We start from the raw sequence: 27,423 nt of genomic DNA, 5'->3' as shown, positions 1-27,423 counted from the left end.
AACAAAATAATATATTAAAGAGAGAATTACAATAAACGTTAGATTTGTTGAACTTACTGTTTCCATTTTCTAATATTGGCCCATTCGCTTAATAGTAAATCTCTATCAGTGTCCTAAAAGTAAAAAAATATTAAGTTCTTTTTGTTGCTTTGAAGAAGAGGAATTATTTTAGGACTACTTACATCATGCAGCGTATACGCACATTCATAAACACCATCAGCTAAAAGTTTCTCTATACCTAAATTATCTGGAGTCTCTTCACCTTCTATAAAATGTTGTCGTTCCAATATAAAATTGATTATATAAATTCGTGTGCCGGCATCAAAGAAATTTGGTTGTTCACAATCAAATCTGGAAAAGACAGATTTAAGATTTTAGTTTAATACTCCTCCCAAGGCATCCAAGCAGTTGTGTTATTTCTTTGAAAGAAACATCTATGCATATTTTTATACACTGGACTATTAGAATACGTGATCTGATCAAAAGATAGAACGGCGTTAAGTTTGGAGGGGCCGATATTTTTGTACCCTCCACCACGAACTGTATTGAAGTAAATATGAACAAGTAGTACCTACAAACCTTTTCATGTACATTCCTTGGATGAGACTAATATTTTAATGAGACTAAATGGCACTAAAACCTCCAAAATACCGAAAATCGGGAGGTGCCGTAATTTTGGGCCTATATCAAAACATGGACCGATATAACCCATTTTCAATACCAAACATCATAGTAATAGAGAATTCTATACAAAATTATAAAGCTCTATCTTAAAAATTGCCACCTGTATCTTGATTTCAACAGACAAACAGACGGAGATGGCTACTTCGACTTAGATTCTTGAATTCTTGCTTAAGTCATTTAAGGGTAAGGTCCAAAGAAATGCAGATTAAAATTCTTCCACTTTATATTGTTCGTGTCGATATCTTTAAAACTCAACGAGTTACAGCTAATTTACTCGGAGTTTGGCATAAATCATCAAATAATCTTTTTGAGTTTATGAATTACTAAAACACTTCAAAACATGCTTGATCTTGCACAGAAATTTATCACCTTTCCATCAGCAACTTAAAACGCGTTTTCTCGATACTTGAATTTTTGAGATGTAACAATTTTAAAGTAAATGAAATGTCTCCGCCACGCATGACCACATCACATTTTTCCAGGGAGGGGGTTTAACCTCCATACCTTAATGTTGCCTTACACTTTCTGTGTATTTTTCTACAAGTTGGGTCGTATTGTGTTCAACACGCCGCTCGGGTTCAGAAGCTTTCTTTGATGTCTGAAAAAGGATAAGGTACTTACAAATGCTCATAGTTGCGTTGAAATTCAAAATGAATACGTTTTGGTTTAGGTGGAAACTTCTCAGGATTCAGTTGTATTGATTTGAATATATTGCCACAACACGTTCGTACACTGTCGCTGAGTTCATATTCTTCTCTATAGATTTGATCTTGTCCAGGAATCTGAAATATTAAATAAAAACAAATCGGTTAAAAAAATGTATGCTAAAGGACATACATTATACAGAATATAAGTTTTATATCGCTCAGAAGGTTTTCTTTGATATTGATCAAAGTAATGACAATGTTCCCTCCAAAAAAATCTTTATTTATATGTATTGTTGTTTTATCATCTACTTAACAAAAACTAGAAGAAATGTTGGCACAGTGGGCTGGATGCAATTTTCGCTATTGTAAATTTAAAATCAAATTTTAACAACTGCGGTCGATTACAAAAATGTTACGTCCTATTTGGTAGTGGGATTTGAATGATTACTATTTTTTCTTAATTTTTCAAAATTTGTCAATATAATTTTTCCTATATACCAATGTGAAACATTTGTTATTTTACCAAAAAATTTAATTTTTTTAAACATTTGTTTTGTTTTTTTTTTTTTATTTATGAATTTATCTTAAACATCGTAAAAACGCAATAATTTTTTGATTTTGAAAATGGATTAGCAATTATTGTACCAGCCGGACAATAAACTATCTAAGCTAATGATCAAATAACTACAGCTCGGGAATTATATGACTGAGCATCCGAGCCAAATAATCTGCCAAATATTAAAGAGATATTTTCTTCCGAAGATGATTATTTAAATACGAAAGAGGACTTCATTCAGTAATACCCACTAATGCTGGTATACCAATTCGTAAATCATTCTTAAAATCGCTAAATAAAGAAGTTTTTAAGATGTTTAAGATAAATTCCTAAATAAACAACAAATTAAATGTTAATAAATGCAACGTATTGTTACGAATGTAACTGATAGGTTTAAGTTAGTTTAGTTTAATTTCCGTTAATTTAAAAATTTGAATTGTAACGTAAAGTTTTATTACGCAGTTACTTTATTTAAGCAACAACAACTACCATGTAGAACTCTCTTCATTATTCTGGATGTAAAGTAACTTTTATTAATGTGCGTTTGTTTTGTTTTGCAACAATCATGTAATTATTGTTTAGTTTGTTACTTCTTTATTTCTTGAATTTGTTTGTTGTTGTAATTACGTCACTCGTATTTCACCCATGTATGTATGTGAATGTGGTTGTTCGCTTATTGCGAATGTGCGTCTGTGTGTTCGTTGCACAGATTCGAGATGTTGCCAGATTTTGTGGATAATTCTAGACCAAGGAGATTTTGGGTATAAATATGAGATGCCGGCCAAACAGTGGGCAGTTATGAATTTTATCACGAAGTGTAAACATCGACTAGTAAAGAAGTAAAGTAAAGCTGTGTACTTAGCTATAACAGTCAGTTCCGAATAAGTGTAATAAAGTAAATAAAGCATTGTAGAAGCGTAATCTAAAACGAACCCTGTTTTATTTGGTACAAATTGTATCGGGGAATAAAACAACGTCTACACGGAGATTAGTTAAACCTAATTCCGTAACAGTATTATGTTTTTGGTAAAAAAACATATTTTGCACAGTGGTGTATATAGGAAAAACTTTATTAATAAATTTTAAAAAATTTAGAAAAAATAGTAATCATTCGAATCCCACTACCAAATAGGACTTAAAATGATTGTAAATGATCGTAGTTTAATACAAAAAAAATTTAAAGAAAATCCAATAGGTCAATCATTGTTGAAATTTGATTTTAAATTTAAAATCGCGAAATTTGCATCCTGGCCCACTGTGCCAAAATTTCTTCTAGTTTTTGTTAAATAGCACAAACATGTAAAAAAATAATTTTTGAAATTGGACCAATATTAAAGAAGTTATGAGTATTTCTTTGCATATAGTTTTTACAGAATTCGACTTTTCAGCCAAATTTCAGGCAGTTCGGTGGGATTTTGAGGCCACAATCTATAAAAATATCGAAAATCGAAAAGTACTGGAAGGGCTATATGAAGACGTGGACCTATACCGAAGAATTTCTGGCGGAAAGTTTAATACCCCCAACGAAGACTAAATACCAAATTTCAGCCATTTCGGTGGGATACCCCGTAAAAATACCGAATATCGAGAGGTGCCGTTCTATGGGGGCTATACGACAACGTTGACCTCTACTGACAAATTTTTAGATAAAAAGTTGTACACCACCAACGAAGACTAAATACCAAATTTCAGGGATATTTAGGCTAAAACCTTCAAAATACCGAAAATCAGGAGGTGCTGTTCTATGGGTGCTATATGAAAATATGGACCTACACCGACCAATTTTTAGGTGGAAAATTGTATACCCCAAATGAAAAGTAAATACCAAATTTCAGCTATTTCGGTGTGTTAAGGCTAAAACCTCAATATCGAAAATCTGGAGGTACCGTTCTATGGGTGCTTTATGAAGGCGTTTACCTATACCGAAAAGTTTCAGGTGGCAAGCTTTATACCCCCAACGAAGTCAAAGTTTCAGCCATTTCAGTGCGATAATGAGGCTAAAACCTTCAAAATACCGAAAATCGAGAGGTGTCGTTCTATCGGGGCTATATGAAGACGTGGATCTACACCGACGAATTTCAGATGGAAAGTGTTATACCCCTAACGAAGACTAAATACCAAATATCAGCCAAAACTAAATCATTTAATTAATTTTTCTTGCTGGATTTGAGCTGAATGATCGCTGTTAGTTAGGTAGCTCATCAGACATATCGGCTGTGGAGTGACTTCTCTCTCATCGAACTTTGTTTTCTCAAATGCATTGTGTTTTACAGCGACGGATATTTGTCCGTTCAATGGCTTTCATTACAAACTCCAACGAGAAAAAACTAATAAAAATTAATATTAAATTGATCTTCGCCCTAACAGGCAAAATTTCCAATAAATAATTTAGTGTAATTACCTTTTTCATTGGCAGCTTTATTTTAAGTATTTCAGCATAACGATACAACACTTCTTTGGGCGCATGAATCTTTATGAAATGGATCCGTTGGGTATTATCGCGTTCTAGGTGGAGGCCTTCTTTTTCTAAATTCGCTTCGAATGTTTCACGTTTTTTGATGTTGTCCAGTTTGTGATCGGAACCATTGTAGGCCAAAACGTAATCAACGCCACGTACACCATCTTGGAAACGTCGTCGCGTCTATGGGAAAGAGAACGGAAACAAAAGTGAAAAAAATATTTGGTAATATTTAATAAAAATATCTACAATTAAAGAATATAAAAAAATAAAAATGCTTATAAATGCACTTGACTTGGTCTATTTAAAATATTAGAATATACATACATACTTAAATATATAAACCTACATACTTTTATAGGTGATGGTCAAACTAATATTGAAGCCAAAAAATATCAAACCGAAAGCAATAATTAAATGTCAAATACAGTCGAACGTGGTTATCATAAAATGCAAGGTATTGTGAAAAATTATACCAGCCCCATAATATATTCATTCATAGCATACCAATGTCAAAGAGTTCTTTATAACCCTATCCAACCGTATAAATATGTATATAGAGTTTATCATTTTTAATTTCAAAACATATATTCTTACTTTTTGATCACCATCTACCGTATCGAGATCGGCAAATAATTTCATACAATTTCCCATAGTCCAGAAATAGTACTTATTTTTAGAACTTAATAATTATTTTTGAAAACAAAACATTAGGAAACACCAAAAAGCACCGGAAGATTTATTGATGCCCTGAGTCATTAAAGCTAATATTTTCTTTTGTTGTTATTGGAACATTTTTGAAAGCAATCTTTGTTTTGTAAAAATTAAAACAAAAAAGAGTTGATAATATTTTTCGGATTCTTTCCACACGTCTTTCGCGCAACTATTGCTTGTTGTTCTGCCGAAGCAACGACAAGAACACTGAATCAACTGTTTTGTATATTTCTATGAGACCAGATGAGACGTCAACTCAAAAACAACACCAACAGCAACTGGGCAAATATTGTAGCTGACACCGGCGGCCTTCTTCATTGTGGAATGTGGAACATATTTGCATGATCGGGGAATCTCTTGTGCATCATCTGTTTGAAGAGTATTGTATGAAATCTCTTTATAAGAGGATGATTTGGAATAGAAAGAGGGCTACGTATAATATGTTTAGTTTTTGTAACTCGAGCCATAAAATTAGATATATTTTGAATACTCATCTCATTCCCCAAAGTACCTATGTATAACAAAAATACCAAGTACAGAATTTTTTATACCCTCCACCACGAACTGTATTGAAGTAAATATGAACAATTAGTAACTACTAAGCTCTTCAGGTTTTCTACCCACCGTTCTAAAGAGGCTTCTATGGGAAGACTTACACCCACAAATTTGTGGTTAAAAGTTTTATTTCACAAACGAAGACTAAACACAAAATTTCAGCCATTTCGTGGGGATATTGATGTCACAATTTTAAAAATAACTGAAATCGGAGGTTATATCGACACCTCCAAATAATAGTATGCTAAGTCTGAAAAGTGAGTTTTGCAGGAGAAGCTCTCAAAGTTTACAGTTTTCTTTGACTTTCACTACTATTCTGAGAAAACATTTGTTTATAACTTCTGTTCGGATTGACCGATCATTACCAAAATTTGACAGAATTTAAGTTAAAGGACGTAAAATGTAAAAATGTAAAGAAGTTGAAAACATGCTAAGTCGACTTAGCATACTATTGTTTGGAGGAGTCGATATGAAGAGGGCTATATGAAGACGTGGACCTATACAGACAAATTTCAAGCGAAAGTTGTATACCACCAACTGAGGCTAAATACCAAATCTCAGCCATTTCGGTGGGATATTGAGACCAAAACCTTCAAAATTCCGAAAATCGGGAGGTACCGTTCTATGAAGGCTATACCGAAAAATTTAAGGTTGATAGTTTTTTAACGCTAACAAAGACTAAATACCGAATTTCAAAATACCGAAAATCGGGCAGTACCGTTCAATGGGGGCTATATAAAGACGAGGACCTATACCGAAGATAAACTACCAAATTTAAGCCATTTCGGCAGGATATTGAGGCCACAACCTCAAAATATCGAAAATCGGGAGGTACCGTTTAATGGGAGCTAATAAATTTCAGGTGGAAAGATTTATTTCTCCAGCGTAGACTAAATACCAAATTTCAGCCATTTCGGTGGGATATTGGGGCTAAAACCTTGAAAATATCGAAAATTGGGAAATACCGTTCTATGGAGGCTATACGAAGACATGGACCTATACCGATAAATTTCAGGTGGAAAGTTTAATACCCCCAACGAAGACTATGCCCCAGTTAAGGCTAAATACAAAATTTCAGCATTTCGGTGGGATATTGAGGCCACAAACTTCAAAATACCGAAAATCTGAAAGTACCGTTCTATAAGTGCTATATGAAAACGTGGACCTATACCGACAAATATCAGATATAAAATTGTATACCCCCAAAGAAGCAAAGTTCCAAATTTCAGCCATTTCGGTGTTATAATGAGGCTAAAACCTTCGAAATACCGAAAATCGGAGGTAACCGTTTTATTGCGGCTACATCAAAACGGGGACCGATACAGCCCATTTGCAATGCCAAAAATCCTAGGGGAGATATAAACTTCTATCAAAATTATAAATATCTTAAAAATTGCGACCTGTATCTTGATTTCAACAGACGGAAGGCCAGAATAGAATAAATATATTTTGTAGGGTTTTCGATGAATATTTCAATGTGTTACAAACCGAATGACAAATTTAATTATATCCTCCATATTATGGTGGAGGGTACAAAAAAGGAAAAAAAAGCGTAAAGTTCTGCCGGCCCGAACTTTTTACACCCTCCACCATGAAATATTCTGACCTTATATGGAATAATCTATTTTCTTTCCTCCCACTAGGAGGAAAAGTGTTTTTCAACCGTGGGAACCCCAAATACCGAAGTTTACCATTATATTTGGGTTATACCACAACATGGGCCTATGTCCACAATTTTTGATGGAATAGTTTTTAACCACTGGAACCATAAGTGCCAACGGACATCCAATCTTAAGGAAATGTAGAAAAAGAAAACAAAAATACTCATAATCGTAAGGTCATGCCAAAACGTGGACCTATGTATGTATATTAGTAATTTTTGTTGAAGAAATTTTATGACCACTGGGAAATATTAAATTACAGGTAGTTAAATTCCAGCTAGTTCGAATTACGAAAATGGGTTATAGCCCCCGGGTAAAGGTACAATATTTGATGGAGAAGTTTTGTGACCACTGGGAACTTCAAATGTCAAGTTACAGGTAGTTCGGTCTAAAAATTAAGCCAAATACCGAAAATCGGAAGGTATCGTTATATGGGAGCTATACCAAAACATAAAGATATGTTGACAATGCTTAAGGAAGTAGTTTTGTGACCACTAAGTAGTTCAGTTAAAAATTGTGCTGGTACACTCGGGTACTAAAATATAGCGTTCTAGCTCAATTATTGTGGACGCTAGAACTACTCACAAACATAATATGCCCTCCATACTATACATAGCGGTGGGACTCACATGGGAAGGGGTTACATAAATGCTTCTAGCTACAATCGAATGTCTTTATAACGCAGCACTATTTTTCTGTTACCAACACATTGTTCGACATTATTTGCTGTAATCCGGATACCCCGAATTCTTACTGTATAGCAAACTTCCCCGTGAAAAATTGTCGATATTGGTCCATGATTTCGTATACTCCCTACATGATTTATATCTCGATTTGCGATTTTCTACAGAACCAAAAAAAAATTTTGGAATCGCTATCGATATCGGTCCACTTTTGGCCACAGTCTCCATATAAGGTTACCATCCACTTTCTGTTCTTTACACAATTTAACCAACTTTTTCTGCAGAATTGCGTGTATTTTTGGTTATCAGTGCGTCGTTTTGGTTATCAGTATTTATTAAAAGGAATACCCCAAAACTATTTTCATCACTGCTTTCCAATTTCATGGTAACAGAAATCGCTAATAGGATACATTAAAACCAAACAAAAGGGCCTATAGGAATACCGGTCCGACCATGTTATACCCCACAGCAATACCTCATGGCACTAGCATTACGCGAAATTTCTTGTTTATGACTGTGACAATTTGCTGCTGTCGGGTTGTACATACCAGAGTTCTGGCAAGAGTTATTTCCTATATTTAACAATGGACAGGCTTCTCGTTTTAACTAGATCGTTTTATCTCGTTGAAATTTGAAGATCGGCAACCAAAGCATTTGTGTGTAAAACAAACATTTCTACTCTCTCCACAATGTGGTATTTTCCAAAAATATCTCAGAAGAGATTTCGACTATTATTTCATCACAAAACCAAGAAAACTTTTTAAGTTCAGCGAGTTAAAAATTCCAGAATTTGTATTCATTACATATAGGAACCTCTTTTTATTCCAAATCTCCATAGTAGATCATTTTCATACAGTTCTCTTTATTGCCACCACAGTTGTTTACATTCATGAATTAAATGTACAATCATCGCCCTTGCCTCTGACACCAAAAAAAAATTAAATCACGACAAATTTACAAAGAAATAAAAGTTTCTCCACTCCCCTTTCTTCAGCAGCAGAGTAGTGAGAATTTTTGTTGTTATTAAAATATAAAAAGTGGTTGTGTTATACACATTTATACTTTTCTTGCCGAAATTAATCGCTTGGCCTTTTTGGGAATACATTTAGCATTTATCATTGAACTTGCCCTACACTAATAAGGTATTCCATAAAATTCCGTGCATAAATGAATGTAAAATATTTGTTAAAAATGTTTGTTCTTGACTTTAAGAATACAATAATTAAAAGAGAAAGTGCGTGGCAATTTTGGTAGAAATAGAAACTGGAAACTGATTTACAACGTGCTCCTCATATTGAATTGTATTTAAGTTTATTTTAGCTTCATTGGTAGCGAACAATGGTGATTTGGTTCAAAGGATTAAGTGGAATCTAATATATACCTTCTACCATAAAATAGTCTTAATAAAATTAGACTAATAAGTGTCCTTTCACAATTTTAGGTGGAACAATTTTTCGACCACGGATAAATACCTAAATTATCTAATCTAATCTAAAAATATGTTCAGCCAGGTAAAAGGTACGAACTACGGGGGTATATAAATTTACAAATTTTGGTGGAAAAGTTTTATAACTGCAGGAAACCAACCTCAAAAGTAAAATTACGGGTAGACCCTCAAAATACCGAAAATCGGGAGGTACCTTTATATGGAAGCTATACCAAATATGGACCTATGTGACGATTTTTACTGAAAAAGTTTAGTGACCACTGAAAACTACAAATTTCAAATAACAGCTACTTCGATTTTTGGTGGAGAAGTTTCGTGACCACAGAGAACCTCAAATGTCAAATTACAGCTAGTTCAGTTAAAAATTTTTACATAAAATCCTCCGTTAGATGGGGGCTATCTACCAAAACATGGACCTATGTGGCGATTTTTGACGAAAAAGTTCTGTGACCACTGAGAATCTCAAATGTCAAATTACAGCTAGGTCGGTTAAAAATTGTAGCTTAAATCAACAAAATACCGAAAATCGGGAGGTACCCTGAAATAGGGTCTATACCAAAACATGGTCCTATGTCCACCATTTTTGGAATAGAAGTTTGCTGATCACTATGAACCCTAAATGACTAAAAACGTCAAATTACCTGAAATACGGCGGTACCGTTATATAGAATTTCAGCGTCCTATCTCCATTTTTGTGGATGCTAGAGTGATTACCACAGACGGAAGGACGGAAATGCATAAATCAATGCGTTACAAACGAAAAAAAAAACAAACTAAATATACCCCCCATACTATGGCGGAGGGTATAAAAAGTCCAGAAGATAATGCAATGAACAAGCATACCTAATAGTTGCAATTAAAAAATATATATTTTTACTTCAATAATACACCACATTACATGAAAAAAGTAACTATAACTTTTTTACAAAAATGTGACATGATAAAAAATAAATATAAAACACTTTCATCTGTGCACACAACCCTACCGAAGATCCAAAATGAAGCCTCCACAAATCAACAACATGGCGAGGTTCATGAACTTCGTGACAACAATGCACATGGACCAATGCACCAACACTTGACCTACCCTGTGATGTCATTTACAGCAATGTAGCTGATAGATAGCGGAACTACTCGTACTGTCTAATATAGTACATAAACATAAAGGCGCTCGACAGACACACGCCTATACGAAATCGTTAGTTCTATTGAGAAGCCCTTAGAACAAAAACAAGTAAAAAAGCATTAAGTTCGGCCGGGCCGAACTTTTCATACCCTCCACCATAAAATATTCATTCCTGTCCTGTGAGTACGTTAAAATGTCAGATAATGTACAGAAAATGCTTCATTCGGGAGGCCCATTTTTATGGTGCCTATATCTAACTGTTGACAATTTTTGGTGGGCTAGAAATTGGGAGGTACTGTTATATAGGGGTTATAATAAAACATGGGCCTATGTTGACAGTTTTTGATGGGAGCCTTTAATGTCAAATAACTCCTAATTCGGTTAAAAAATTTAGCTACAATCCTCAAAATATCGAAAATCGGTACATAACGTGGGAACTTCAAATGTCATTAACAGCTAGTTCGGAGGTATCTGCGCTATACGAAAATATGAACTTAAATCAACAATTTTTGTTGCAGAATTTTTGTTGACTTTTAAATTTCAAATTACAGAAAGTTCGTCCAAAAAATAAAGCTAAGGTACGGAAAATCGGGAGGTTTGTTTTGGGTCTATACAAAAACATGGACCTACGTTCGGTTAAACATTTTAAGTAAAATCCTCAAAGTACCGAAAATCGGGAAGTATCGTTATATTGGGGCTATGTTGAAAATTGTTGATGCAGATGTGTGGTGACCACTACAACCTTCAAATGTCAAACTACAGTTAGTTCTGTTAAAAATTGTAGCTAAAATTTCCAAATTACTGAAAATTGGGAGGTACCGTTACATGGGAGCTATATCCGAACATGGACCTATGTTGACAATTTTTGATGGAGAGGTGTTGTGACCACTAAGAACTTCAAATGTCAAATTACTGCTAGTTCGGTTTAATATTGTAGCTAAAATCATCAAATTACTGAAAATCGGGAGGTACCGTTATATGGGGGCTTTCTTGACAATTTTTGGTGGAGAGGTGTGGTGTCCACTAAGAATTTTAAATGTCAAATGTTCAAATTACAGATAATTCGGTTAAAACTTGTTGGTAAAATTCTCAAAATACCTGAAATCGGGCGGTAACGTTATATGGGGGCTATTCCAAAACATGGACCTATGTCCACTAGTTATATAAGTTTATTGACATTTAAGAACCCTAAATGTCAATTGATAACTAAATCGGTCTGAAAATGTAGATAAAAACGTCAAAATGCCGTAAAACGGGGGTACTGTTATATGGGGGCTATACCAAAACGTGGACCTAGGTCCCCAACTTTTGTTATATAAGTTTAGTTACACTTAAGAACCCTAAATGTCAAATTATAGCTATATCGGTCTGAAAATGTAGCTAAAAACGTCAAAATACCGTAAATCGGGGGTACCGTTATATGGGGGCTATACCAAAACGTGGACCTATGCCCACAACTTTTGTTATATAAGCTTATTGATACTTAAGAACCCTAAATGTCAAATTATAGTTAAATCGGTCTGAAAATGTAGCTAAAACCGTAAAAATACCGTAATTTGGGGGGGTACCGTTATATGGGGGCTAAACCAAAACGTGGACCTATGTCCACAAGTTTTGTCACATAAGTTAATTGACATTTAAGAACTTCAAATGTCAAATTATAGCTTCATCGGTCTGAAAATGTAGTTAAAAACGTCAAAATACCTTAAATCGGGGGGTACCGTTATATGGGGGCTATACCAAAACGTGGACCTATGCCCACAGCTTTTGTTATATAAGTTTATTGATACTTAAGAACCCTAAATGTCAAATTATAGTTAAATCGGTCTGAAAATGTAGCTAAAACCGTCAAAATACCGTAAATCGGGGGGTACCGTTATATGGGGGCTAAACCAAAACGTGGACCTTTGTCCACAACTTTCGTCATATAAGTTTATTGACATTTAAGAACTTTAAATGTCAAATTATAGCTTCATCGGTCTGAAAATGTAGCTAAAAACGTCAAAATACCTTAAATCGGGGGGTACCGTTATATGGGGGCTATACCAAAATGTGGACCTATGTCCACAACTTTTGTTATATAAGTTTATTGATACTTAAGAACCCTAAATGCCAAATTATAGCTACATCGGTCTGAAAATGTAGCTAAAAACGTCAAAATACCGTAAATCGGGGGGTACCGTTATATGGGGGCTATACCAAAACGTGGACCTATGTACACAAGCTTGGTTATATATGTTTATTAGCACTTAATAACCCTAAATGTCAAATTATAGCCAAATCGGTCTGAAAATGTAGCTAAAACCGTCAAAATACCGTAAATCGGGGGGTACCGTTATATGGGGGCTATACCAAAACGTGGACCTATGTCCACAAGTTTTGTTTTATATGTTTACTGACACTTAAGAACCCTAAATGTCAAATTATAGCCAAATCGGTCTGAAAATGTAGCTAAAAACGTCAAAATACCGTAAATCCGGGGATACCGTTATATGGGGGCTATACCACAACGTGGACCTATGTCCACAACTTTTAATATATAAGTTTATTAACACTTAAGAACCCTAAATGTCAAATTATAGCTACATCGGTCTGAAAATGTAGCTAAAAACGTCAGAATACCGTAAATCGGGGGTACCGTTATATGGGGGCTATACCAAAACGTGGACCTATGTACACAAGCTTCGTTATATATGTTTATTAACACTTAAGAACCCTAAATGTCAAATTATAGCCAAATCGGTCTGAAAATGTAGCTAAAACCGTCAAAATACCGTAAATCGGGGGTACCGTTATATGGGGGCTATACCAAAACGTGGACCTATGTCCACAAGTTTTGTTTTATATGTTTACTGACACTTAAAAACCTAAATGTCAAATTATAGCCAAATAGGTCTGAAAATGTACCTAAAAACGTCAAAATACCGTAAATCGGGGGGTACCGTTATATGGGGGCTATACCAAAACGTGGACCGATATAGCCCATCATCGAACTTGACCTGCCTGCAAACAAAAGACGCATTTTCCCAAAATTTCAGCGTCCTATCTCCTTTTTTGTGGATGCTAGAGTGATTACCACAGACGGACGGACGGACGGAAGGACGGACGTGCTCAGATCGACTTAGAATTTTACCCTGATCAAGAATATATATACTTTATAGGGTCGCAAATGAGTATTTCAATGCGTTACAAACGGAAAAACAAACTTAATATACCCTCCATACTATGGTGGAGGGTATAACAAGTATGATACGGCTATAGTCGGACGGGGCCGACTATGTGATACCCTACACCATTTCGTCTGGGAACTGTTTTCCACGGAATTTATTTTATATGATTGCGACACATTATGTTATTCATATAAATAATTGATATATTTGTATCAATTACACTGTGATACACAAGTTGACAAAAAATTTTTGCAGCGGTTCTGATCCATAAATTCTTTTTTATGGGAGTCCATGGAAGTCGAAAATACCTTTGGTTTCCTTGAGTCACTTCGTTTTTTGATTTTATATCGGTAAATGTAATAAAAACGGGGTTTCTTGGATTTTAAATTTTAAACGGGCATAACTTCTTTTTTAACAACAGATTTCTATAATTTTTCTTTTCTTGAAATAGGAAAAGTGTGACTTTCAAACAAGCCATAATTGTTTAAACCCGGTTAACTAATGACTTTGTAATAGTGGTTTAAGAGTGAAAAAAATCGCATTAAAAACAGGAAAATGCTTTTCTTCTTGCTCTAGGCTGCGTAAAACATACCTAATAGTTTTATTACTTACTTTGAACAAGGAGGAAATTTAGTTAGCTTTCCAAAATGAGAAAAACTATTGAAATCGGTTGAAAAATATTTCAGAGTCCTATGTTAATTTTTGTGGATGCTAGAGTGATTACCACAGACTGACAGAGGGACGAACTTGCATTAAAAACCAAATAGTTTAAACACAAAAAATTTCATGACTCATATATTTTGCAACCGATTTCATTAATTTCTCCCATTTTTGAAAGCTGACTAAATTTCCTCCTTGCTCAGAGTAAATAATAAAATTAATAGGTATCTTCTACGCTGCCTAGAGCACGAAAAAAAGCATTTTCCTGTTTTTTTAATGCTATTTTTTCACACTTTAACAACTATAACATTGTCATTAGATAACCGATTTTAAACAATTATGGCTTGTTTAAAGACATTATTTTCCCCTTTCAAGAAAAGAAAAAAATGTACAAAACCGTTGTTAAAAAAGAAGTTTTGCCCGTTTAAAGATGAAAATCCAAGAAACCCCATTTTTTACTACATTTACCGTTACAAAATCAAAAAACGAAGTGACCCAAAGAAACCAAAGTTATTTTCGCCTTCCATGGACTCCAAAACAGAATTTATGCATCAGAACCGCTGCAAATTTTCACTGTAGCACAGTGTTTTTATTATTGACATTATTGATAATTAAATAAAAGGAGAGGTTGGTTTTTAAGTTCCGTGTTCCTAATTTGTCGCAATATGGCACCAGAATTAAAAATTTGGACCGAATATTACAACTTGAACACTTTTCGCACAATGGTCAATTTCACCCGCTAAATACTATTCGATCATTTTTTAAAATTATTGGCATTTTTCTTGACCAAACCTCTTATTTGTTAGTATTAAAATATAACTGCGGCCTCCAACCTGATTATGGTTGCACTACAAACAATTAAAACTGTGGGATCCCTGTATATACTAGGTTGTAAATATGTTATCTCACCACGTACATCAGCATCAATGGAAAGGTCAAGAGTTATTCTTCTACATATAACGTGCGGGGGAATAAAGATATAGTCATTATACTTAAAATTGTACCAATTTTCAAACAACAGTTTTGGCCCATTTCACCCGATAAATATTATCTGATAATGAGATTACATTGCAAGTTTCTTGTTTGTCGTCCTCGGGGATTGATTACAAATTTTAACGGGCGAATCTCAAAATCACTTTATCTCGTCGAGATATGAACTTTGGTGTTACATGATTTTTCGGAAAAACAAACTTATAACAATGCAATACACCTTAGCTTCTCTGGTGGGAAAAAGTTCTATGTAAAATCTGGTGGAACCATTTACAGGGAGGGGTGATCACGCCACTGCTTTGACTCCTTGTAATAAAGAAAATCCTAAGCAAACGTGACGATCTGGGGATTACGGGGGTTCATTATGCTTACGATGTGGTAATATTCGTCTCTGATTAGTTTCCATTTGTACTGAGATATGCTGCTATTCACTACAAAAACTAAATATGCAATCCCCAATCTATCAAATCTACGACTCGGGTATCTTCACGGAAAAAGCAAACTTAGTTACAGTATCTGACAAACCATTTGCAATTAATGCATAAAATGCAATTTTAGCGCTATAATATTTCCTTTATCTTTAAGCTGTAGTCGAAATATTTTTTGTCGACTTGTTCACACATTCAAAAATGGGTACAAAATCTGAAAACCCCCTAATACAAATTTATTGGAGAAACGGACTTCGGTTGTTTAGCTGGTAGGTATTCAATTCAATATTGTCAATAGATGAAAGAAGAGTGGTACTTTTCTACGTATTTTTATTTTTAAACCCTCCACCATAATGTGGAGGGTATAATTAAATTTGTCATTCCGTTTGCAACACATCAACATATTGGTCGGAGACGCTACTTTATAATTTTGTATAGAAGCTGCTATTACTCCTAGGATGTTTAGCATTGAGAATGGGCTATATCGGTCCACGTTTTGATATAGACCCAATAGAATGGTACCTCGTGATATTTTGAACGTTCTATCATTATTATCACACCGATATGGCTGAAATTTGGTAATTAGTCTTCGTTGGGGGTATGAAACTCTTTACCTGAAATTTGTATGTATAGGTCCACGTCTTCATATGGCCCCCATAGAAGGAAACTTTCCAAATTTCGGTATTTTGAAGGTTTTAGCCTCATTATCATACCGATATGGCTGAAATTTTGAATTTTGTCTTCTTTGAGGCACAAACCTTTCCACCTGAAATTTGGAGACTATACGAAGACGTGGACCTATACCGACAAATTTCAGTCGACAAGTTTTGTACCCACAGCGAAGAAAAAATACCAAATTTCAGTCTTTCGGTAGGATATTGACGTCACAACCTTCAGAATTACGAAAATCTGGAGGTACGGTTCTATGGAGGCTATATCGAAACGTGTACCTATACCGACGAATTTCAGTCACAAAGACTTTTACCTCCAACAAAGACTAAATACCAAATTTCAGCCATTTCGGTGGGTTGCTGTGACCACAACCTTCAAAGTACCGAAAATCGGGAGGTACTGTTCTTTGGGGGCTATATGAAAGCGCGGACCTATGCCGACAAATTTCTGGGAAAAGGTTTTATACCCTCACGGAAAACTAAATACCAAATTTCAGCCTTTTCGGTGTGATAATGAGGCTAAAGCCTTCAAAATACCGAAAATCGGGTGGTACTGTTCTATGGGGGCTATATAAGGCCTGAACCAATACCGACAAATTTCATATGGAACGTTTAATACCCCAAATGAAGACCAAGTACCACATTTCAGGCATTTCGGTGGAATGTTGAAGCCACAACCTGTTCTATGGGGACTCTACTAAGGCGTGGACCTATATCGACAAATTTCATATGGAACATTTAGTATCCCAAATGAAGGCAAAATTACAAATATCTGCCTTTTCGGTGTGATAATGAGACTAAAACCTTAAAAATACCGTAGTACCGTTCTATGAGGGCTATATCAAAACGTGGACCGATATAGCCCATTTGCAATATCAAACTTCCTAGGAGTAATAGAAACTTCTATAACAAATTAGAAAGCTGTATCTTGCAAATTGCGAGCTGTATCTTGATTTCAAGAGACGGACGGATGGACGTACATGGTTATATCGAATTAGAATTATACCCTGATCAAGAATATAGGGTCTCCGATGAATATTTCGATGTGTTAGTTATAAAAATAGAGCATTTTAATTTGGTGTTGATATTACTCCAAGGATGTTTGGTATTGATAAAGGTCTATATTAGTCCATGTTTTGATATAGTCCCCATAGAGCGTTACCTCCCGATTTTCAGTAGTTTTATGGTTGTGGCATCAATATCCCACCAAAATATCTGATATTTGGTATTTAGTTTTAGTTGGTAGAATAAAACTTTCGACCTGAAATTTGTCGGCATAGGCGCACATCTTTATATAGCCTCCATAGAACTGTACTGTAGAACTGAAATGGCTGAAATGTTGTATTTTTTCTTCTTTTCCACCTGAAAATTGTTGGTATAGGTCCACGTCTTAATACACCCCCATAGGACGATACATCCCGATTTTCGGTATTTTGAAAGTTGTGGCCCCAGCAACCCACCGAAATGGCTGAAATAAAACTTTCCTGTAGCGACAGATTTCAGGTGGAAAGTTTTATACCACCAACGAAAACTAAATACCAAATTTCAGCCAGTTCGGTTTTATATTGAGGAAAATCCTTCAAAATATCAAAAATCCAGAGGTACCGTTCTATGTGGGCTATTTCAGTATTAAACAGCCTAGGAGTTATATAAACTTCTATACAAAATTATAAATTATAAAGTTCTGTCTTAAAATTACGAGCTGTATCTGTAGGCATGGCTAGTTCGACTTAGAATTGTATACTGATCACAAATATATATAGATTATAGGGTCTCCAACGAATATTTCGATGTGTTACCAACGAAATGACAAATGTAATTGCACCCTCCATTTTATGGTGGAGGTTATAAAAATAGAGCCTTATAATTTGGTGTAGAAGTTGCTATTACTCCTAGGATGTTTGGTATTGATAAAGGTCTATATTTGTCCACGATTTTCGATTTTCGGTAGTTTGAAGGTATTGGCTCCAATATCCACCGAAATGGTTGAAATTTGGAATATAATCTTCGTTGGGGGTATACAACTTTCTTTCATTCCTAAAGATACAAAACGTTATTACAGGTACAAAACATACCATGCAAAACATACCTTCCATGTAAACCCCATTTAATATTGTTTTGAAGATTTTAGTCACATTTTTCTATCGAATTTGTTATTAATTGGAATTCTGTGTTCCCAGAATATAGAAAATTTACTCTCAAAAAATGATCTTTATATGTAAATCCAGATGCAAGTCTAGCCGGTGTTGCCCTATTCTATGTATGCATTTATAAGGATTTCTAAGATCTAATTGTCCACTATGAAATAAGGCAAAAAGGCGACCTGACTTAACGCCCAAGGACATAACACCGAAAATTAATTTTGGGCGTTATTTCCGCCCGGACTTAACGGCCAAAATAAAATTGGGAGTTACGACCGCCATAACTCCGGACATAAAAATCGGACACAATGCCAAAAAATTTGGGCGTTATGTCCGCGTGGTAAGTGGGCATAACGCCCAAAATATTATTTTTTTTTTTCCATATTTTAATTATTTAAAATTAATATTTGTAATCCAGCGCCGGTTTCAATTGCTGAGCTCCAAAACCTACAATAATCTATTATTTTTGAAATGTCTGTCAAAATTTAAAAAGAAAAAATTTTAAAATCGTAGACTCTTTCAGGTTTTATAATGGTTAAGTAGATTTCAAAGATGATTTGATTGATCCCTAAAATAGTAAACATCATTCAGTTGATTTTAAGCCAATTGGACTCATAAAGAAATCTCATTAAGGAATTTATTAGCACATTTCCAAATAACGAACAATGACAAAACGTAATGTTTGACAGCGTGTTGAATGATTTATTTCTTATTGTGAATTAAAAATTGGGTCTTAGATAAAACCTATAGATTTTGATTATTTAAAATTAAATTATACAGCGCGATCGCTTTCGTGAGTTGTTATGCTAAATGTTAATATGGATTTAAAATTGTTTCCTTATTGAAAATAAAATTGAGTCATATAGCAAACCTGAATATGTTGGAAGCGATGGAGCAAAAATCAAAAACGGTATATTTTATACAGCGCGCGCGATTTCTTATAAAATATACCGTTTTTGAATTTTGCCCTATCGCTTCCAGCATATTCAGGTTTCCTCTATGACTCAATGTTTTATTTATTGCGTTGCAGAAGTATCGCAAGCACACAAGAAACCACAATAACTTTCAAATAAACAAGTAACATCCAAAATGTTCCTACAAATGAGAACCAATAAGATCAAAAATCAATCTATCCCCAGTGGCTTTAGACGAAACATATGCAGATGATAGGGAATTCGGAGATGCAAGCCAATCTGCTCGTCAGATAAATCTTTTATACGAAACATGTTTTAAAAATAAAATTGCATGTTTGCAAAATTGTGCATGCTTGTAAACCTTGTTTCGAGGAAACTCAAGAAAAACATAACGATCACAGTACTGTAATGTTGGGTCCATTTTGTCCACAAATTGTTGGAAAACCCGTATAAATTTAAATATGGGCCTTATGTCCGCTATGGGGGCGGACTTAACGCCCAAAATTAGGGGTCAGGGCGTTATGTCCGTTGGGCGTTAAGTCAGGTCGCCAGGAAAATAACTCCTTACGTTTCCAGTAATGACGGCGTATAAATATATATTTTAAAGATCGTTTTCTATTGTTATTGTTTTTCCGAAATTATTGTATATAATATTTGCTCCGTTCCAGAACTATTTTTTTACTACGATAACAAATTTTCCTTTATGTTATCGCAAAAAAATAGTAGATTCTTGCAGTTCTGGAACAGACCATTAGTATGCCCCCGTTAGTTCTTGTTTTGTTAAAGCGATATCCCTCAAAATTTTAATTCCCAAAAATTCGTAAATTTTTGCTGGCCGCTTGAATTACAAATTATGAAATTTCTACAGTAGTTGGATGCCATGAAATATGTTATATGTACGAACAAAAAGAACAAATTTCAATGAATAAATCTTTTTATAATAATTTTTCTATTTGGCTAATTTTGAAACGATTTTTAGGCTGCAAAGTTTTCAATTCTAATAACTAAGAAATGTGGCCCAAACAGTTAATAACAAGGTCAATATAATCTTTATCAACAGAGTGTCCATGCAGTCAAGCGTTAAGTGGGTTATCAATTTATTTTTTCTAAACTAATCAAAGCCAAAAGGTAATTAAAATAATTCCAAAACTAAATGAACTATTGCAAAATAAACAAATCAAATAAAGTTGGAAAAAATTGCCATTACCCGTTCCCGCAAGCGTTTTCATTAAACATTGTATTGTTTTGTGTGAATTAGGAACATAACAAAATTTGCTGGTTTAGAGAGCGCGAACAGACACACACACACACAAGAGCATAAAAATAGAAATAAATTTTGTTTAAATTAATACAAGGATCAAGGCATTTCAAAAGAAATGAAATTAAGAAAATTGCATGAAAGAATTATAGTGCTTATCATAAAGTATGTAACCAATAAAAGATAATGAAAGCAAATGAATTATGAAAACCAATTAAACAATGAAATAAACCAATTAAAATAGAGAAATAGAGTTTGTGCAGAATACAAAAAAATTGTGCATTTCTTTTATGTGGAATTTAAGTGTAATGATATATGCAAATGATGAGAAGGATAAGGAAGAGGTTGGTAGTGAAATTTTAAATTTTGTTTTTCGTATAACCAATTGTGTGTTTTTGTTGTTGCTGTTTGTAAAGACATGTAAACAAAACAAGGGGAAATTGAAGAATTGTTTACCCTAAATTTCCATTGCGAGTATGTAATTGGCAATTTCTTATCTCTACTATTCTGTGCACTATTTTGTATCAGACGTCTAGACACTTCCATATCGTTGGTCATGTTGTGCAGTGCTGCCTCACTGGCACCTGTTGCATTGATGTAGTTTGATCGACCATTCTGTAGAGCCATTACCTGTGCAGCTATAACGGCATCTGTGTAGTCTGCACCACCACCCACAGCTGATGTTGTCGCCGCTCCATTACCATTTGTATTCGATGGCAAGTAATGATCCAACGGCGATGAATGACGATAATTGGGATTCCATGAAGCACGTGCCTTTAGACCATTTTCAAGGCGTATACTATTCGAACGTCTAGCTGGTGTTTCATCACCGGCTAAATCGGCAGCTGAATAGTAGATTGTGTTGCGTGATTGTGACAATGATTTGCGATGAGCTGCTGCCGCCGCAGCAGCCTCTGAATCGGCAAGGGAAATAGTATCGAAATATAAACTTTCACGATCATCCATTTCCGATTCGGGATAATCGTAATCGTGTGTTCGAACTGCAAAAGAACAAGAAAAAACAAATATGAACATTTTATATTTGTCATAAAACACTTGGGTAAAGATCAATAATAAAACCGAACGTCTAACTAACTACTGACATTTTTACGACATCTACAAATAAAACAACAAACAAGTCAAGAGAATACAATAGATTCATTACAATACAAAATGTTGATAGATGTGTGCGCATAGGTTGACAGTAGTGTTTTGTTGGTAATCGATTAGTTTATGATATGGTTGGTTATTAGATAATGAAGGTACATATTAAATATTTATGATTATGAACTTGGTAATAATGCCGGGCAAATATTTAATTAGAGTTTATCGTTATTAAGTGATAATATTTATTGGTTTTGATAAATATGTATCTTTGAAGTGCTCAAATATATATACAAATTATATTTTTATTGCCAAGTGGCCACTACTTCGTTAATGGAAACTGCATTTCAGATTTAAACATTTAAACAAAAATTATAAATATAGATACAAGCTTCTTATAACCCTACAACAAATGTAGCCCCAGTCAATAATTTTATATATAAAGAATTAAAAAATTACAGGTAAAAAAGCGTTAAATGCTAAACTTTTACACCCTGTACCATAAAATATTCTGAACTTGTATGGAATATTCTTTTCTGTAACGACAGTACCAATGCCCACAATTTTAGATGAAGAAATTTTTTCACCACTGGGTTTGTTCGCTTTAGAGGACAATAACCGTCATCATGAGCTTTGGCATTCCGTCCTAGGTAATGACCAGAGGGCTACAGCGCTGGCCGAGCAAATTGAAAGCTCCACGTTTTGCACGGTGAATGAAGACGCTCCTCACGGTGAGCTTTAACCAACTTTAAATGAAAGGAGCTTACACCTGGGAAGTTTTTGCGGATTCTGAAACTTCAATGTTCATAGATGAGAAAAAATGAAGAAAAAAAAAAAAACAAAAAAATCGGCGGAGGGATTTTCTTATAAATCGCGGCCAAAATTCACATTTTCAGCGTTTTTTAGGTTTTCATATTTTTGGGTGGAAACCGCAAGTCCTATCGTAATGGGACTAAAGAATATGTTATAGCTGTGAAAATTCTCTACAAGATTGACCTCAATGGTATTTTCGTAGGTTTTAACCATTTTTGAGATATAGATGTTCAAATTGGGATTTTGCATGGAAGCGGCAAGTCCTATCGAAATCGGTCTAATGAAAATGTTGTAGCAGTGAAAATCCTCAACAACATTTTCCTTTGTCCCATTACGACAAGACTTGCAGTTTCCAAGCAAAACCCTGAAAATCTAAAAAACGCTAAAAATGAGAACTTTGATCGCTATTTATGAGAAAATCATCTTTGTTTTTTGGATTTTTATCATCTATGAACATTTCTGCTTCAGATTCCGCCAAAAACTTCACAGGTGTAAGCGGTTTTCATTTAAATTTAGTTAAGGCGCACCGTGCATGACATTGTTTTATAAGGAGGCGCTACAGTCAGTCCATTGTACCAATTTGAACTTCTTTCAAAAAATGGTAAAACCTACGAAAATACCATTAGGGTCAGTGCTTTAGAGAATGTGCACAGCTACAACATATTCCTTAGTCCCATTACGATAGGACTTGCGGTTTACAAGCAAAATCGTGAAAACCTAAAAAATGCAAAAAATGTGAACTTTGACCGCGATTTATTTGAAAATCCCTCCGGCGTTTTTTTTTTTTGTTTTTTGATTTTTCTCATCTATGAATATTTTAATTTCAGAATCCGCAAAAACTTACCAGGTGTAAGCCCCTTTCATTTTCTATTGTGGCACCATGTTTGATAAATGACGTATCCTGGCAACCCGTCATTTACCTTGGCTCGAACCACCTCCCTATCATCATCTCCGTAAATGGATCACCCGATTTCATAACCTCTAAACGCCGTACTTTCCTTAACCATGGAAAAGCTTTTTGGCAAGGGTTCAGAGATTTTACCAATCACCGCTTCAGAGAGTTGCCCATTCCTTGAGATCTTTGGGTAGCTGAGAGAACTTTCCGGGACATCATCACTGCAGCAGCCGCTCGCTACATACCTGCTGGTCGAATAGCCGTAGTAGCGAACCAGCAAATGTGCGTGATGAGCTTCGTCGTACGGACCCTGAAGACCCGAGAGTTAGAGAGATTACTCTTGAAGTCAAGAGGCAAGTAGGCGAACATACGCAGAAAAAGTGGCTAAATCTATGCAATATTGGTACAGGATTAAGTGAATTGTGGGCAACGGTTAAATCACTCTCGAATCCGGGAAAGAAGGATAACAGAACGGCTGTTACTTTCAACGGCGTGACAGTAACTGACACAAAGGGGTGCGCGTGTTATTTTAACGGGCAGTTCATAGAGCACCATGAGAGTGATAAGGCGAAGAGGGGTGTGCGAATAACACCACAATTTACGATAGGCGATGTTGCAGATGCCGAAATTATCTAAAGCGTTGGCCCGCACCGAATATCGTTGGTAATGCTTAAGCAACTGGATGAATACGCAGTTTACTATTTAACAAGTGTCCTCAGCTTATTGTTTACCACCCATATTGTATCTGAAGGCAATGGTACCAGCGGAGGTGAGTCGTACAGGCAGATTTCACTCTTGTCTTGTCGCCAGTAGCAAAGATCCTAGAGGTGCTACTCTTCCCCACGATGAGAAGCTGGTTTCCAGTTCCCCAACATCAACATGAATTTCGGAAAATGCATAGCACTACGAGTACAACAGCATTAGACGCCACAGCCACATATATCAGTAGAGGATGGCTCTTGGCCTATCGAAGGCCTTCGATACCGTCAACCATGTCAAGCTGTTCGAGGTTATAGAGAAGACTACTCGCCAACTGTGTTTGAAACGTTGGGTGATCAACTATATACATACAAAAACTTCACTCAGTAATACCCACTAATACTGCCACACAAATTTCTAAACCATTTTCAAAATTCAAAAATGATTAAATTTCTTAGATGTTTAATCTAAATTCCTAAATAAAACAACGAAACAAATGAAAATAAATGTAACCTTTTATTTTTTTGGTATAATAACAAATATTTCACACAGGTATAAAAAAATATTGCCAAAAATAATAACACTACCAAATAGGACTTAACAATTTTGTAAATAATAGCAGTTTAATACACAACATTTTCAAAAAAAAAAAAAAAAAAAAAAAAAATAACGAAAAGTACAATCGGTGATAAAAATTGATTTTTAATATTAGATCCCGAAAATTGTTAGCAAGCCATTGTGCAAAATTTTTATGTTGTTTTTCATTAAGACGATTCCAATTCAAATTCGTTCGAACTACTACTAACTAACTAAACTACCAAAACTACTTTTTTTTTAAATATTTGAATCATTTTTGTTTTCAGTCAAACATAAATTTCTACAAAAACAAAAAAATTATTAATTATTCGAAACCCACTACCAAATAGGACTTATATGTTTGTAATTAATCGTAGTTTAATAAAAAATTCAAAAAAAAAAATGAAGAGTACAATCAGTGATAAAAATTGATTTTAAATATTAAATCCAAAAAATTGCTACCAAGCTCACTGTGACGATTCCAATTTAAATTCGTACGAACTACTGCCAAACTTCTGTTTCTTTTTAATTGGTGTGTCTTTTTACTTACTAAATGTTGCTGAAACACTTTTTTCAGCAACTTTTTCTTTATACAACTGTCCAAATTCGAAACATTTGTAATAATTATTACAAATTATCGAGTACACGGACAGGCATAATATTTGATTCATTTTTATTTTCAGTCATCAAAAATGTCTACAAAAACAAAAAATAGTACTTATTCGAAACCCACTAACAAATAGGACTTAAAACTTTTGTGGTAAATCGTAGTTTAATACAAAAAAAAAAAAAATCGAAGGGTACTGCCACCGATTGTATATTGATTTTAAATATTAAATCCCGAAAATTGTTACCAAACCCACTGTGCAATTGTTTTATGTTGTTTTTCACTAAGACGACAACTCTGTTTCTGTTTTTTAAAAAAATATTAAATTCAAAAATTTCTAAAAAAACAGGAGTTTGGTAGTAATTCGAATCGTCGTAGTGAACAATGCAATTATATTTTTTATTAGATAGCTGACAAAAAAACCAAAATCACAATCCGATTTGCACCAATATTAAAGAATTAATGGGTATTTTTTGCACATTGTTTTGAGATAATTCCAATTTTTTTTTCTAAAATCGATATCTTTGGATCAAAATAGCAAATATTAAAGGAATTCAAAACCCACTTTTTTGCAATTTGTCCGATTTTTCACAGAAATCCGCGTATATTCTTCAGCCAAAAACAAAAAAAAACTCATTTTTTTGCGATGAATAATCATTAAGATATTTGAAAAGATCAATAGCAATAATAAACTACGTGAGTATTTTATTTCTTTATAAATTTAAAAAATAACTTTTGATTTGTGAAATTGCGTATAAAGAATGAGCAAAAATGTTTTCAATATATTAATGAGTTCATAAAAGGCAAGCACACAAGGTTGGAACGTTTCGGCATGCTAATGAAGACAACAATATTTAAATGGAAAGTAAAACAAAAACACTCAATCAAAGTGAAAAATTCAATTGAAATTGTGTTTACAATTTTACGACATTGATTGAGTTATATATGGGGATTTCTGAATGAAATCGGACACTTTTCAAAAAGTGGTTTTTGATTTCCTTTATTTTTTGCTGTATTAATGCTACTCATGAGCAAAACATTTTATTACATTTTCAGATTTTCGTTTTAATTATCACACCGAAATGGCTGAAATTTGGTACTTAGTCTTCGTTGGGGGTATAGCCCCATAGAACAATATCTCCCGATTTTCAGTATTTTGAAGGTTGTTGCCACAATAATCCAACGAAATGGCTAAAATTTGGTATTTAGTCTTCGTTGGGGGTATAAAACTTTCCATATGAAATTTGTCGGTATAGGTCCTCGCCTTAGTATAACCCCCATATAACGGTACCTCCGGATTTCCAGTATTTTAAAGTTTGTGGCATCAATATTCCACCGAAATTGTTGAATTTTGGTATTTAATCTTTATTTGGGGTACAACTCTTTCCATATGAAATTTGTATATATAGTCCCATAGAAGTACATTCCAATTTCCGATATTTTGAAGGTTGTGGCATCAATATTCCAACGTTGGGGGTACAAATCTTTCCACCTGAAATCTTATTACCCTTAAATAACGGTACATCCCTATTGTGGCCACAAACCTTCAAAATACCGAAAATCAACCATCAATATGGCTGTAATTTGGTATTCAGTCTACGTTGGAGGTAAAAACCTTTCCGACTGAAATTCGTCAGTATAGGTCCTCGTTTCGATATAGCCCCTATGGAAGGTATCTCCCGATTTTCGTAATTCTGAGGGTTGTCACGTCAATATCCCACCGATAGACTGAAATTTGTTATTTAGTCTTCCGTGGGGTTATAAAATTTTCCAGAAGGGAATTATCAGTACTGGTCCACGTCTCTCTATATCCCCCATAGAAGCGTATCTCTTGATTTTCGGTATTTTGAAGGTTTTACCTTACCGAAATATCGGAAGTTTGGTATTTAGTCTTCTTTGAGTCTAAAAACTTTCCCCCAGAAATTTGTCGGTATAGATCAAAGTTTTGATATTGCCGCCATAGAAC

General features: G+C 34.5%; 1 protein-coding gene across 18 annotated transcripts in view; it reads right to left on the bottom strand.

The window, feature by feature from the left end:
- The window catches only part of LOC141397624 (anoctamin-1), a 67,630-nt gene that overhangs the window by 6,558 nt on the left and 33,649 nt on the right, over positions 1–27,423 (bottom strand). For 10 of the 18 annotated variants that reach the window (XM_073974175.1, XM_073974171.1, XM_073974169.1 and 7 more), the window contains 5 exons: positions 21,394–21,764; positions 4,289–4,528; positions 1,306–1,466; positions 183–351; positions 58–113 (listed from right to left, as the gene is read on the bottom strand). In XM_073974175.1, coding sequence (XP_073830276.1) covers positions 58–113; positions 183–351; positions 1,306–1,466; positions 4,289–4,528; positions 21,394–21,729 — 962 coding nt within the window. In that variant the 5' untranslated portion in view covers positions 21,730–21,764. Of the gene's footprint in view, positions 1–57; positions 114–182; positions 352–1,305; positions 1,467–4,288; positions 4,529–4,942; positions 5,337–21,219; positions 21,765–27,423 lie in introns of those variants that run through there. The other 8 variants (XM_073974165.1, XM_073974163.1, XM_073974164.1 and 5 more) reach the window with 2 other exon arrangements.

The sequence above is a fragment of the Musca autumnalis genome, unplaced genomic scaffold, assembly GCF_047663935.1.
Source record: "Musca autumnalis isolate F117 unplaced genomic scaffold, ASM4766393v1 scaffold_3, whole genome shotgun sequence".
Taxonomy (NCBI): Eukaryota; Metazoa; Arthropoda; class Insecta; order Diptera; family Muscidae; genus Musca; species Musca autumnalis.
This window is presented reverse-complemented; position numbering and strand designations above follow the sequence as displayed.